Source organism: Triturus cristatus, chromosome 3_2 (genome assembly GCF_964204655.1).
Source record: "Triturus cristatus chromosome 3_2, aTriCri1.1, whole genome shotgun sequence".
Taxonomy (NCBI): domain Eukaryota; kingdom Metazoa; phylum Chordata; class Amphibia; order Caudata; family Salamandridae; genus Triturus; species Triturus cristatus.
Window position 1 is genome coordinate 750,018,608 of NC_140584.1, and position 14,402 is coordinate 750,033,009.

At 45.1% G+C, this 14,402-nt stretch overlaps 1 protein-coding gene across 1 annotated transcript in view; it reads left to right on the plus strand.

The window, feature by feature from the left end:
• Window positions 1-14,402, plus strand: part of COL5A2 (collagen type V alpha 2 chain) — a 333,083-nt gene that overhangs the window by 304,723 nt on the left and 13,958 nt on the right. Inside the window, exons 51-52 of the mRNA XM_085647093.1 lie at window positions 900-1,188; window positions 6,736-6,926. Of these exons, the coding sequence (XP_085503219.1) occupies window positions 900-1,188; window positions 6,736-6,926 (480 nt within the window). The remainder of the gene's footprint in view (window positions 1-899; window positions 1,189-6,735; window positions 6,927-14,402) is intronic.

Genomic DNA, 14,402 nt, shown 5'->3' on the forward strand with positions numbered 1-14,402 from the left:
TTTTAGGTATATCCTGCATTTTCCCATGCTGGTAGAATAGGACTATACTATTACACTATACATATACTGTGAATAAACTGGAAGTTTAAAAGAAATGGATTTCATTTATCGGGGGCAACAAAATATCCCTCTAGACCTCCCCCTGGAAGGCAGAATCAAGATCTATTTGGTCCACACTAGACACTGTTATAGCTAACTCTAAGTCCCCATGAATAACCTCCACCTTTATTCCAGAAGAGTTGATCTTGGGCAGCACATAATGGTAGATCTAGTGACATTTGCGTGTCCGACACATTGTTTGCTCAAGATTCTTACATTTGATTCTTTCCTGATTAAGTTGGTGTTCTTGATTTTTATCTTTCATTATTATTATTATTTATTGATTAATTACTTATTTCATTACCTACTTAAATTACATCAGGTTGTCCTTCTAGCAAGGCAGCCTGCACTTTCTGCTTATGACAGCAATGTTACAACTCCTACGCCTTAAATATATTCATGATAACCCTGATCTACATACATTTTTGTTGCTCATTTTGTATTGCTTCGTATTACTTCTTGCAAAACTTAATAAAGGTTTTTGAAGTGAAAAAAAATTAATAGCCTCAAGAGAATTGAATGGCAATTTGCTTGACACCCCTCTGGCTAGATAGATTCCTTCAGCCAGCACTTTAAGAGAAACCTTAAGGTTCCCTAAACAATTTCCCAAAAATGTTGCACCATAAATGGTAATGGTGAAAGCTGCCTCGCATTGCTTTTTGAGACTCAAACTAGTGAGATAATAAACCAATAAGATTCACTTAACTGTTAAATTAACTGTAATTATTTTGGAATATTTTTATTCCTTTTATGCTTCTACACACAATAGTAGTGTAATTGAAATACATTCATCTAAACAGGGTCCTCCTGGAGAAGCTGGACCGCCTGGTCCCCCCGGCCCCCCTGGTCTTCTTACAGCTGCTATTGATGACTTCATTAGTAACTATGATGACACTATGCCAGAACCGCTTCCAGAGTTTACAGAAGATGAGGCTGGACAAGATAGTAACAAAACAGACCCTGGAGTACATGCAACTCTAAAATCCCTAAGCAGTCAGATTGAAACAATGCGCAGCCCTGATGGCTCCAAGAAACATCCAGCTCGCACCTGTGACGATCTCAAGCACTGTCATACTGCAAAGAAGAGTGGTAAGTATGAATCATGTTTTAAAAATGTGTAATTAATTCTTATGTTATCATTTCTAAATGGGCTTTTAATTTATACATCTTTTTATGCCATTGGATTGTTCATCTATTTAGGATCTTTCTCTTTTTTACCACCACGGCCAACGAGATCGCAATCCCTTGTATGCAGTCAACAATTATTAAGACTGTGAGAATTGGCGTAAACTACAAATAGATAAAAAGCTAGAGAGACCATTATTTTAGGGAGAATTTTCCAGAAAATCGAAAAGAAAAAGGGATCATAAACACAATAAATTACTGAATGTGCAAGTGAAGACACCAACACTTTGGAGGGGTTATAGAACATTTGCCCTGCTGAGGGTCAGGAGGGGAATTTAACCACATTATGAAAGTTGAAAAGCAATTGTTAAAAACGTTAAAGGTGATTGGTAAAAGCCACAGCATAAGATGAGTCTCAGTTGGCTAATGTCACAAACTGGTTCTTGGTGCCCAAGCATATTCAGAGGTTTGCAGGCTCTAATTCTATCAATTGGAGTTTTTTACCAATGGTGTCTCAAAGTCACATGACCATTGGACTGCAAACCGGTTAACCAATCAGTGCTTAATTTGAGCCGGTGGTTTCTGGTGCTCGGCACTTAATTATCAACACCTGTGCTTGCCAAAGTCTGCCACAATGTGGCACTGTCTGAAAAATCTAGAGATGGCCACAACAACAGTTAATTATTAATTCAATATAAATAACAAATGACTATTACCTGCTGCTCAATCCTTTGTTATAGCTTTGGGGGCTTGACATAGTCCGAAATGTCACACTTGTAGGAGTGTGATGGTTAGTGGTTTTGTTGTTACTATCATTGGCGGCATAGCAGGGGCAATGTGTGGTGCAAGCTGCAATGGCTTCCTGACAAGAGCCCTGGCACTTAGTTGTTTTCAAATTATGAACTGTAACAAAGTTCTCAATCTATGCCATGGTTCTTTCATGGTAGTGAGGCAGTGCAGTCCACAACTTCTTCAAGTAGGCAATCTGGGCTAGGCATTAGTTTACACAGCAATAATATCTAGTAAAATCAATGTCCAGTCAATACAGTGGTTTAGTTTTATGAAAGAAAAGAACTTAAACACAGACAAGAAAAATGTACTGCACAAACAATTAAGATAATTAGTGAAAAATGGCAATGACCTTTTGAGCCAAAGTTCGGACCCCAAGCAGTACTATAGTGACTATATGCTACACAGCATTGCCTGTAGTATTTTTAGACTACAGAAAATGAATTATTCTTCAAAACTACAGTAATGGTATCAATATTTGGATTGCAATGATTTGGAATCAGCAGTTGCTATGAACTCAATGTTCCCGGTCTGCCAACTGTCCCATCACCCAAAAGAACAGAGCAACACGCTCATCTCTTGAAAGTGCACCGCACTGATGGGGCTGTTAGTCCTGATACAGGTGCCTGGTTTCTAGGCAGTTGCTGGAGCCTCACTAGTCCAGTAGCCACTGGGTTAGCTGTAGGAGGGTAGTTGTTGTTCAGTGTACCAGTACACCAGCCCACCCTCAGATGACACATAAGCAGTTGGGACCTGTATCATTTATCACAGTTTAAAGTTGATAGCAGCAGGGCATCCAGATGGATGGTGCTACTTGCTAAGAGTGCTGGAAAAGCAAGAGTAAAACTTTAGACTATGCATTCCTTTTGGTAACAACCAGGGGTATATATAGTATATTCTTTATCATTGCAATCTCCTCCAGCTACAGGGGAGGAGGTAAGGGCTGAAGCAATCTCAACTCAGTGATGTTGTTACAGTCAGCAACTTCCACTGTTTCCCTTGATGTTGATGTGCATTAAGTGTCGAGGTCATCCTTCCACAGGTCTTATAGATAGTTGATTGTGTACTGGGCTGCTGCATCTCATTTGCCTTTAGTTACTTAAAGCCATGTTTCATCAAAAAATGTCTTCATGCACAAACTCCAGTCACAGAAACACCTTTCTCAAGCCCAGCTAGTATTTCTGGTCTGACATGGAGAAATGTAATCCACTATCCAGAGAATTCAACTTCCTTAGCTACCCTGACAATTGGCTAGTGTATCATCCCCTGATGGAAGAGCTAAACCAGTTATGGAGTCTGCTACTTTAGAATTCTTGGATGCCCTTCTAATCTGACATGTTCTCTGCATTATTTATGGATAAGAAGAGCTTGGTGATTCCATTCCATCGCTTGGAACCTTTGGCTGCATTTTGGGGTGCAAAGTATGGTGTAATTGCACAACCTCGCCATGTAATACACTCTCCAATCTCTTTAGGACTAGTAGGTTGCATTCCACCTTGAGTAGCAGTGGTTCTGAGAAGCAATGCTTATACAAAGAAACAAGTGTAAAGCATTTAACCAGCACCAAAATAATTAAAGAAGAAATCAACTAGACACTAAATAATTTCAACACCAATTTATAAAGATAGACTGTATTTATATGTATTTTTAGACAACACAATGAAAAAGATCCACCAGAGGGTTCCAGAGATATAGCATCTGCAAGGTATAGTAAATCGAACCATTTCACTCAACTGCGAACAAACATCGGCAAACTCAACAAATTTGACAATTAGGCCTAATTATCAAAGGGCCTCCGCACTCATGGCGGAAACCCCGCAGTGGTAGTGGAGGTCCCACATTCATGGCAGGAACCTACGTACTGCAGTTGCCCATTGTTGAGGTCCTGCCACAAGTGCTGGGATCCCGCCACAAGTGGGGACCCCCTTGCCATGACTACGGGGCCTCTGCTATGAGTGCAGAGACCCTTTGTGAACTGGGCTCATAGTAACATGTTGGGGTTTGGGCACTGAGGTCTGGTTAGCACTCGTAGAGTCAAAAAAACAGCAGCATCAGTCCAAAAACTTGAGGTGACTATACAACTAGAGGCATTTTCTTACAATCACCAGGAGTTCTTCCACTGTAGGGAAAGTCTGCTCTAAACACAAACAGGTACTGGTTACTTTCCCAGTCCATAAAGCTTATGCAGGGACTGAGGAGGTGAGCTGAAATGCCCAGCAAGATAGATACCAACTTGGTTTCCAATAAGCAAACAGGCCCGGCAATCCATCCTCCTACTGTGAACACACTTGCCCTCATCATACAGCATCATCTGCCTCCATCCATGTCCCAGACATTATAGGCCAGATGACCCCAGTTTGGGAGACTGCACAGACTTTACTGGGAAGGAGGCTTCAGTCAACAGCTCACAAGGAGTACAGATAATAAAGATCCACTCCTGATTATAGATTTATGCTGCCAGCATTGTCCGTCTCCACAGCCTGGATAGAGAGGTCAGTGGAAATTTTCTGTAAACCATAATGGCTCGATTCACAAAGGTAAAATTAGACGTTTGGTCTAAACTCGGGCCAAACATCTAAGTTTATGACATTGGGAATTCACAGAGGGCATTTACCAGTACTATATTTATGTCTGCACTGTGGGTGGATCCCCGCTCCAAGTGGGGATCTAAAGATAGTACTTGTAAATGCCCTTTGTGAATTCCCAAAGTTGTAAACTTAGATGCTTGGTCTAAGTTTAGACCAAACGTCTAAGTTTACCTTTGTGGATCCGGCCCAAAGTGCACTTTGCATGGCCCCTTGAAAACAGAGCCATGCTATTGGGTCACAATCCATGTAAATAGGGTGACCATCAGTGAACAAGCATAAGTGTCATATTTACTGAGGTAAAAATCAAAAACTCTACAGCAAATTTAAAGTAACTTGCCAGGTGATCGATGTTTTGCGAGTATGCCTACTTATATGAACTAGTAAATACAAAGCTAAATATTTAATTTGAAAGACTGGAAATGAGACATAGGTGACGTGAGCTGTAATGGAGACAGGTGTGGAGATTAATTTAATAAACAACCAATTTGAAACCACATAAGATCATACTAAGCATTTTAAATTATGAAATAGGATATCAAGTTCTTATTGACATTAATCCAAACCTGATTATGCAATGAAGTGGACATTTGTTGCATTTAGATAGAAGAGTAACACTTTCTATTTAGATGGCCACATTAGGGACCCGATTCACAGAACTAACTTAAGACAAAATCCTAAACTTACTACCATTTTGGTATTCACAGAAGGCACTTACTCATTTTGGTATTCACAGAAGCCACTTACTCATTTCGGTATTCACAGAAGTTAGGACTCCTAACTTTAGGACTCCTAAATGTCTTCTGTGAATACCAAAAGCCTTAAAATTAGGATTTTCTCAGTTTAGTAGTAGTAAAGTTAGGACTCCTAACTTTAGGACTCCTAAATGCCTTCTGTGAATACCGAAAGCCTTAATATTAGGATTTTTCTCAGTTTAGTAGTAGTATAGTTAGGACTGCCAACTAAGCCTGGGCAAAGCACTACGCTACGCTCGCGTAGTTTGCGAAGTTTGCGCTACTTCGCACCACGCAAATTGCACGTAGCACAGTGCAAACACGCGTAGCATAGCTTTGCGTATTGCAGCGGTCATTTTTTGCTTGCTCGCGGTCCTCAACGTCACGTTGGCGACCGCGAGCAAGCAAAATGACATCCCGGCGAGACTTTTTCCACGTTCGCGATCACCAACATCAAGTTGGCGATCGCGGGCATGGAAAATAAACCTCCCGGCGAGATTCTCAATGCGGGGAGGTCAGGTTTCTCATTGCGTGTGGTCGCGTATGCTCGCGACCGCTCGCGATGAGAAACTACCAGTCCGCGTTGAGAAAGCTGCCGCTCGAGTAAAAAATCTATTTGAGCGGCAGAAAACTACAGATCGCACTGTGCAAGATGTCGTTTTCAATGATTGCACAGTGCCGGATGCTTGTCCGCACTGTGCAATCATTGAAAACGACATCTTCCACAGTGCGAACAGGGTGCTACGCAGTTCGCGAAGTGCTACGCGTAGCTCGCGTAGCGCGAAGTGCACTTTGCGTAGCTACGCGAAGCGCTACTTCGCGAACTATGCCCAGGGTTACTCCTAACTTTAGGACTCCTAAATGCCTTCTGTGAATACCGAAAGTCTTAAAATAAGGATTTTTCTCAATTTAGTAGTAGTAAAGTTAGGACTACTAACTTTAGGACTCCTAAATGCCTTCTGTGAATACCGAAAGCCTTAAAATTTGGATTTTTCTCAGTTTAGTAGTAGTAAAGTGAGGAGTCTTAAAGTTAGGACTCCTAACTTCTGTGAATACCGAAGTGAGTAAGTGTCTTCTGTGAATACCAAAATGAGTAAATGCCTTCTGTGAATACGAAAATCGTAGTAAGTTTAGGATTTTGTCTTAAGTTAGTTCTGTGAATCGGGCCCTTAGACTTTGACAGTCCTCGAAACACTCACGTTGTTCAAAAGATTGACATCCATTGTCATGACGGCCTTCCTAGCTGTACATGTTTGTCTTGTAGAGAAAGAACAATTGATGGTATCTCATTATATTTACTGAAAATGTTAAAATCTCCTATGTATTTTCACTGGGAGCTTGCCCATTTGCCAGCTTTTTTTCTGATGACATTATTTATTTTGGTGTTGCTTTATTACTTTCAGGGGAATATTGGATTGATCCCAATCAGGGTTGTGCTGAAGATGCGATTAAAGTTTACTGCAACATGGAAACAGGAGAGACCTGTATTTCTGCAAATCCATCAAGTATACCTCGCAAAACATGGTGGGCCAGCAGACCTTCAGCTGTGTTTAAGCCCATATGGTACGGACTTGATATGAACAGAGGATCTCAGGTAAGTTGGTTAATATCATTCACACAAACTGGGACAGCTGTGCACTACATTGCTATTTGTTTTGACTAGGGTGCACTTCAAAAGAACCATAAAATTAGCATAGAGCAAGTTAGGCACCCTGCGGGCACCGATCTTGTGAGGGAAGCTGTTAGGCTTTAGTAAATCAGGACTCAAATCCACAAGATAGATGTTAAAAAGCAATATGAACTGCAGACAGCCATTCTGACTCTACTACTTATTCTAATATCCAGTGTCCTCAAAGATACAGTAACCTAGACTTCTGTACAAAATAACTGAATGCCTCAGAGTAAATGCCATGTCATCAATATATTTGTCAGTCTTGTTACGTAATAACTGGTGTCTGCCATTTTAAATTTGAAGCCGCAATCTATATACCCACAAAATAAAGGGAATTCATGGTGTTCCATATTATGTAGAATTAGGCAATTAGTCAGAACCCTTCTCTTAACCAAATGCTCAGCACTTGCCCTTTAATTCACGGACAGCAGACTGTTTTTCTATACTTTATTATCAGAATCTACTCTAAATATTGTAAAAGTTTATTATAATGAATATCTGATAGAGACTTCTAGCCGCAGATTCCTTAACTTAGAATGTCCCCAGGTGTCAGACTGGATTCAAATTTTTTTTCAGCAGCACCTCTGCGTGTCGGGGGATGGCGCCACACGACTCCACTCTGACGTCGTCCACAGACGTGACGTCAGCGAGGTCATATAAGTCCCTCCCGGCGCGCTGATGTCAGTGTCCTTCTTTTCCGTGTGCAACGCGGATCCAGAGTAAGCGGTTCCTCTGGCCTGTTTTCAGGTCCTTTTTTGACGCTTCGCGTCTGGAACAGTGTGCGATGCCTTCGGGCTTTAAAACTTGTACCTCCTGTTCGTGGCAAATGTCCGCGACCGACCCACAACTTATCTGTATGTGGTGTCTGGGCGAACAACACGACTCAACGGACTGCGATGCCTGCCAACACCTCAAGCCGAAGTCCTGGCTGGAGCGCAGGATGAAGCTGCTTTTGGCTCGTCTGTCCCGGTCGGAGTCGTCTCTGCCCTCTGCCTCCTCATCGGTGGCAGGTCCTTCTGGCAGTGGGTTCCATTTGTGGCATCGGTGACCCTCTGGTTCCAAGGTGCGTCGTTTGCCTCGCTTGAGTAAGTCACGGCGCATGTCGCCGAGGTCCTTGACCTCACTTCCTTTGGTTGTCGGGGGCAATAGTTCCCGGAATCCTCTGTACGTATGCCCCTGGGATTCGCCCCTTCCTTATCTGCCTTATCCTGGCACGGGGGCGACTCAGACCCAGATGGAGGCCTAGGACCCGGCCCTACCGGGCTCCCTTGGGTCCCCTCCTCTCCCTGGGGCGTCCTCGGAGCCTCCACTATGGGTGGGGTATCCGGCAGACGCACCGACGGGTTCGCCCCCGGTGCCGACTGTGCCCCTTACCTCTAGGGATGATGGAGATGTGGCATCGTCAGGGTGCGGCCTGGTTGGGTCCCCCTGTTCGACCCATAGCACCCCTGCCGAGCCGCATAGTCCAGTGGGGCTCTCTGTGGCCCCGCAGGTGATTGCTTTTACTCGCAGCCTTGCTTCGAGCACGCCTCAGGAGGCAGGGTCATCGCTATAGACTTGCCTTCCCGGCTCCGACTCCGTTCCTTCCTTTGGAGTCAGAAACTGTTGTGGTTGAGGCTGAGTCAGCGCCAGTCTGGCATCATAGGCTTGACTCCCCTGCTCCGGCGCAGTCCCCTTCTTCTTTGGAAGTGGAGCTCGTCGTGGTTGAGGTCGAGTCGGTACCGGACGAGGCCGAGTCGGCGTCTAAAAGGGCAGGGTCGGCACTGACCGAAGTCGCCTAGGCGCCGTCCCGACGCAGGATTATTGACTCATCTCCGGAGGCTTCCGGGGGGAGTTCGGCATCACCTCAATGCCCAGCAACGCCGGATCAGTCCTTTCCTCTCCCCCTTTGGAATTTGTGGCCCTGGCGGTCTCCCCGCCTCCTCAGGAGCCCCATCAGGACCCTCATTTGTCAATGGGGCTTCCTTCTTTTTGGCATAGGTCGCATCCTCAGTTCATTGGTCAACCTCCTTCGGGTGGGAGACTTAGTTTACAGCTCTCACCCACAGATGAGTTGCTGTCCCCTCCTCGGAGTGCTACCGAGGCCGGTGTGGGATTCCTTAGGGTAGTCTCCTTGGCCACTTGTGTTCTGAGTATGCACCCTCCTTCGGTCCCCCTGCCAGTTGACCCTCTGCTGGATGTCCTCCACCATGGTTCAGGGACTGTAGAACCATTTCTACCCTTTGAAGCTTCTCTTTATGATGCTCTTTTGTGCACCTGGGCTCGGCCAGCTTCCGGTGTTCCGGTGGCTCATTCTATCTTGCACCGCCATCGTCCTGCTCCACATGATCCAGTTTGCTTATTTGTTCACCCAGATGTTCAGGGGTTTGTCCTGCAAACTGCTTTCCCTTCCTTGCCTCAGCTGTTGCTTCCTCCCTCTCTGGAGTCCAGATGGCGGGAGTCGTGGGGCCGTAACATTTTCGCCACCAATAGCGCAGCTCTTCGATCACTAAATACAGTGTGTGTCTTGGCTCGGGCTACTTCTGCCCTTTGGGACTCTGCCAAGTCTCTTCTATCGGCCACTTCTGAGGGTGTTAGTGTTGACCTCCTTCCTCTTCTCCGTGATAGCCGTGATTTGGCATAATTTACAATCCGCTCGGCCTTGGATACTGCGGATTGCTTAGGCCGTGCTATGGCTGGTTCGGTGGCCCTACGGCACCATGCTTGGTTGCGGGATGGCGTCTTTCCGGAGAATATCCGGGAATGCGTTGTTGACCTACCCTTTGATGGGGTCCTTTTGTTTGATGCCCACGCCGATTCGGCTGGTCAGTGCCTCCTTGCGGAATTTCGTCCTCCCCCATAGGTCTGTTTTCAACGGTTTCCCTTCCACATGATCTAGGGTGGTTGCCCCTTTATTTGGCGTCCACCAGTTGCACTATGCCTTTTTTAGGCTGGCGGTAAGCCTACTGTGGCGGTGTTCCACGGATTGTTTGTGTTCTGTCCTCTGATTGTGGTTTGCCCTAAGAGGTGTTCCCCCAAGGTTCTTGGGGGTGTGCCATACTCCAAGTGGAGTACCTGTATGCTATTGTATAGCTCTGCTATGCGTCACGCGGGCATGGAGGCCCCTTTGGGCTGTCTACATCCAATGACGCTCTTGTCTTACTGTTGCACGGTGTTCAGTGTTGTGCCTTTGGTGCTATCTCCTTTACGCAGTGGGTCTCGCCTTGCTTGAGCCTTGCGTATGTGCCCCATTCTCCTCTTTTGGAGATTTTCAATTTGTTTTGACACGCTTCAAAATGCGACTACCTCCTGCCATAGGTGCACCAGGTGGGTTCCTCCTACGGCACCCGTAGTTGCGTGGTCGAAGCTCGCCCGCCTTGCTCCCCACCTCTCTTCGCTACTGCGATGTTTGGTCCCACATCTCCCTGTTTCAAGGAGCAAGTCAGTGCTTGTACTCGAGTTTGCTCTCGTTCTGCATGGCGGTGTCTTTTCTAGCACCTTTATGTGCACTTCGGTGTCTTTTCCTGCATCTTCGGAAATAAGGGTTCCTTGCGTTCCACTCCCTGGGATGGTCAGCCAGCTTCACGATGCTTCTTTCTTGGCCTATACTAAACAGTCCCACTCTTCTGTAGGGGGGTGCATTTCGGAGGAAGTGGTCTGGAGATCTGAGGTGCTACTCAACAGTTGTGCGTGTTCCTATTCACAGCTCCTTTTGGCACTTTCGGTGCCTCTGCGGCCACTCCCTCCGGATGTGTCTTTTTTACTGGGACAGGACAGATGGTCCAGTTGTAACTAACAGAGGCTTTTTGACAAGGGTTCAAAACCCCAGCTAGGGAACTTCAATTTACGTCACCCTATTCTATGTCTCCTGTGCCTGTGGGACAGCTCCTCTGATGCAGGTTGTCCAAGGTGCTGCACCCTGCTTCTCTGTATTTCGTGGGTGAGTTCTTCCCTGGACCTTCAAGCTCCCTCGTTAGGCAGTTCCATGCTCATTTCAGCTTTCACCGTGGCTGTCTGCTAGGTGCATGTTTTACTTGTGGTCCGCTTCAGCGTGCTTCAGAGTGATACTATTCGCCCCTGTCACACCTTTTGGTGACTAGGTGTGCACTTGGCGTGTCTTTGTTCCCTCCTGCTCTTCTTAAATGTTGCTCAGTTCCTGCCTCTGCCCTTGCTTTTGGCTGTGGCCTCTCCGGCTTCCCTTGTGTGGGCTAGCCTGGTAGGCTCTGGTTACATTTCTTCTTGTTATCCTCGCTTTCGTTGGTGTCCACTTAATGCACCACTGAGCCAGGAGTAGTCCTTCTCCCTCCTTCGTTATGGACTCTCTCTCTTCTGTTCTGGAATATGGCTAGTGCTGTTTATACATCTCATACTCTTACGGGTATGGTGTCGTGCTATTCTGGCAGTTTGGAATGTCTTGTCTTTTACTCTTTCAAGCCACTTGGGTTGCTGTCTGGCTGTTCCGCCACAGCCTTTCCCATGGTACGTCACTCTGTTGCCGGCTCAGTGCTTCGGTCACTTTCTGTTGTTCCACCTCACCCTCGGGGTATGGCTGTGGTATCTAGTCTAAGTTAAGAAATCTGCAGCTAGATGTCTCTATCAGATGTACAAGTTACTTACCTTCGGTAGCGATGTATCTGGTAGAGACGTTGTCTAGCCGCAGATTCCTTAACGTCCACCCATCCTCCCCATTCTGCGAGGACCTTGCCAGGTGGGTTTCTCCACTTTGTCTCCTTTCAGTTGCCATTGGTTTTCTTTCAGGGTGCTCACATTGTTGTGCCCTTTTTAAGAATTGCCATATGTGGCTGCCTCCCTCCAGGTGGCTTCTTTCCTGTAAAACAGTGCCTTTTCATTCACCATCGTCAGGAGCTTCTTCTTCTTCTCCTGTTGCTTCCCTCCCTCCCTCCTTCTCCATTGTGTCAGGACTCTTGTCTCCTATATAGTAGCCTTCTTTGGGGGTCTGCTGGACTATGTTTTGGTCTTCCCTTGCTTAGGGAAATACCATTATTTTCATACCTTCCCGTAGTGGACTGTTGTTCTTCCTGTGTCCCGTCCTTGTTGGTCGGCACAGTTCTACATGGTAATAACAATTTATCTTGCCTGTTGCGATATTCTTCCCTTGTTACTCAGCCTTTGGAGAAGGTCCATGCTTCGCTTTGCGGGGTTTTTTCTCAGAGCTTTGCTCTGCCTTTACTTCTTCTCGTATAGGTAGACAGTGTCTGCTACTGTCTTTTATGATGGTGTTTTGCACCATCTGCCTTCTTTCTTTCTTTTATGGATTTTTCATCCTTCGCACACTGTTCCCATACTTTCACAGTTTTGAGGGTGGCTCCACGTTGTGCCGTGGAAAAGTTTCTCCGAAGAAAACTGACGTCAGCGCGCCGGGAGGTACTTATTTGACCTCGCTGACGTCAAGTCCATGGACGACGTCAGGGCCGGGTTGTGTGGCACCGTCCCCCGGCGCGCAGAAGTGCTGCGGAAAAAAAATTTCTGGATCCAGTCTGACGCCTGGGAATATTCTAAGTTAAGGAATCTGCGGCTAGACAACTTCTCTACCAGATACATCGTTACCGAAGGTAAGTAACTCGTACTACTATATCAGATGGAGAAGTCAGAAGATTGATAATGGCATCCCAAGGCCTCATATTTCCCATTTATGGGTTTGTCCAGTAAATCTAGACAGGTGGGATACCAATCAGAAAAAGGGTAATGTTACCTTCCTGCATAATTTGATTGGATAGGATGTGCTATACATTGGTTCCTGCATAGTTGAAGGATATACATTAGGAAACATTGTGTAAAATTATCTCTTTCTGGACATAGCCAAAAATCATAGCTGGCACAATAACTAAGGTGCTCACCACAGATAAAGGTATATACAAAGTCGATGGTTGTCCTCAGACCATGAGAGATAAATGAGTTGGAATGTCTCCATCTGGTCTAACATTAAACTTCTTAAAGTTATTCTGGGGTAGAAAGTTTAATAAGCTTCTCCCACCTGTGTCCATAATTATGCCTCTAGCTGCCATTGGACAAAATATTCTGAATAAGTTAACAATCCTGTGGCTCATGAAGGTCGTTAAGAGACAAGGGCATATTCACAAGGGAATGGCGAAGTGTGGCATTAAAGAAACATTGCTATCACCACACTCTGCCATTATGAAAAAGCAGGGATGCACCATATTCACAAGAATGCGGCGCACCCCTGTGTTTCTGCTAGCGCTGGCGCTAAATCTAGCTGCCTAGCGCCAATGCAGGCACCCTTGCACCAAGGTGTCCCTTCCTGCACATAAACACTCCAGAATGGCGATTTGTAACACCTATGTGGCTGCATTGTGTGGCACACTTAGAAGTTGCAAATCGTCATTTTTTAAATGATTGTTTACGTGCAGGAAGGGACACCTTACTGCACATGAACAATCATTCATGGCTGCACAATGCAACACACATAGAAACAGCAAAAACTAGGATAAATTAGGCATTTCTCCTTGTTTTGCCATGTTAAGACCAGGTGTTCCCTGGTCTTAATTTGGGCGCCTCCTCCTATTTACACCAAACCTTGTAAAAGTATGGCGTGAAAGAGGGCCTTATTTGCAAGGCGCCGTTAAGCCATGTTAAGTGACTTAATGCCATCTTGCAAATATGGCAAAGGGGTTATCGCCACAGGAACGTCTTAAAAAGTGCCCCTAAGTGTTAAAGGCCGAAGGCATCAGGGCATCTGTAAAGGAAAACAGGACTTCCTGTAAAAAAGGTACCAAAACAAAGGCCTTCAGTTCTGATGCATTTGATGACAGTTTTACAACATATAATATAGCACACGTGAGGAACATATTACAAATATTGGCACTTCCGAAATATTTCTGCCTTGACATGGATGTAGCCGGCCCTAGAAAAGTAAAGGAGGTTTTTGCAAATGTAATTTTTTTTTTTAGAGCAAATGATGGCACATTTGCAGCATGCTAAAAATCTGTGTGTGCAAATAAAATGAAGAGGGCACATAAATGGCACATTTAGCCTAATAGCAATAATCTGTAACCATATAACATGCTCGCAAGAGCCAGCAAGATAGCTCAGTAAGCTAAGCACTCCCTGTTAACATCAAATGTGACCTGCATGTTGACAGTTTGAATCATGGTTAGGCCAGCTTACCTTTTCATTATTTTGAAGTTTGAAACACTGAGTACCATTAAACTGGCACTCATTATTTATAGGACTTACTTTCAAAAAGAATAACGTATGGTTTTAAGTGCTGCATAAAAAAAGTTGCCTCCATCATTTCTTTTTTAATATTACACAATATTGTGCATAGAATTTCAATGTATGGTCATGTGATAAAAATTTCTGAGCTTACTATAACAGAGATATCTAGTCACTCACTCACACGCTCATGCACTCAGTCATGTACTTTCCCACTAAACGGCC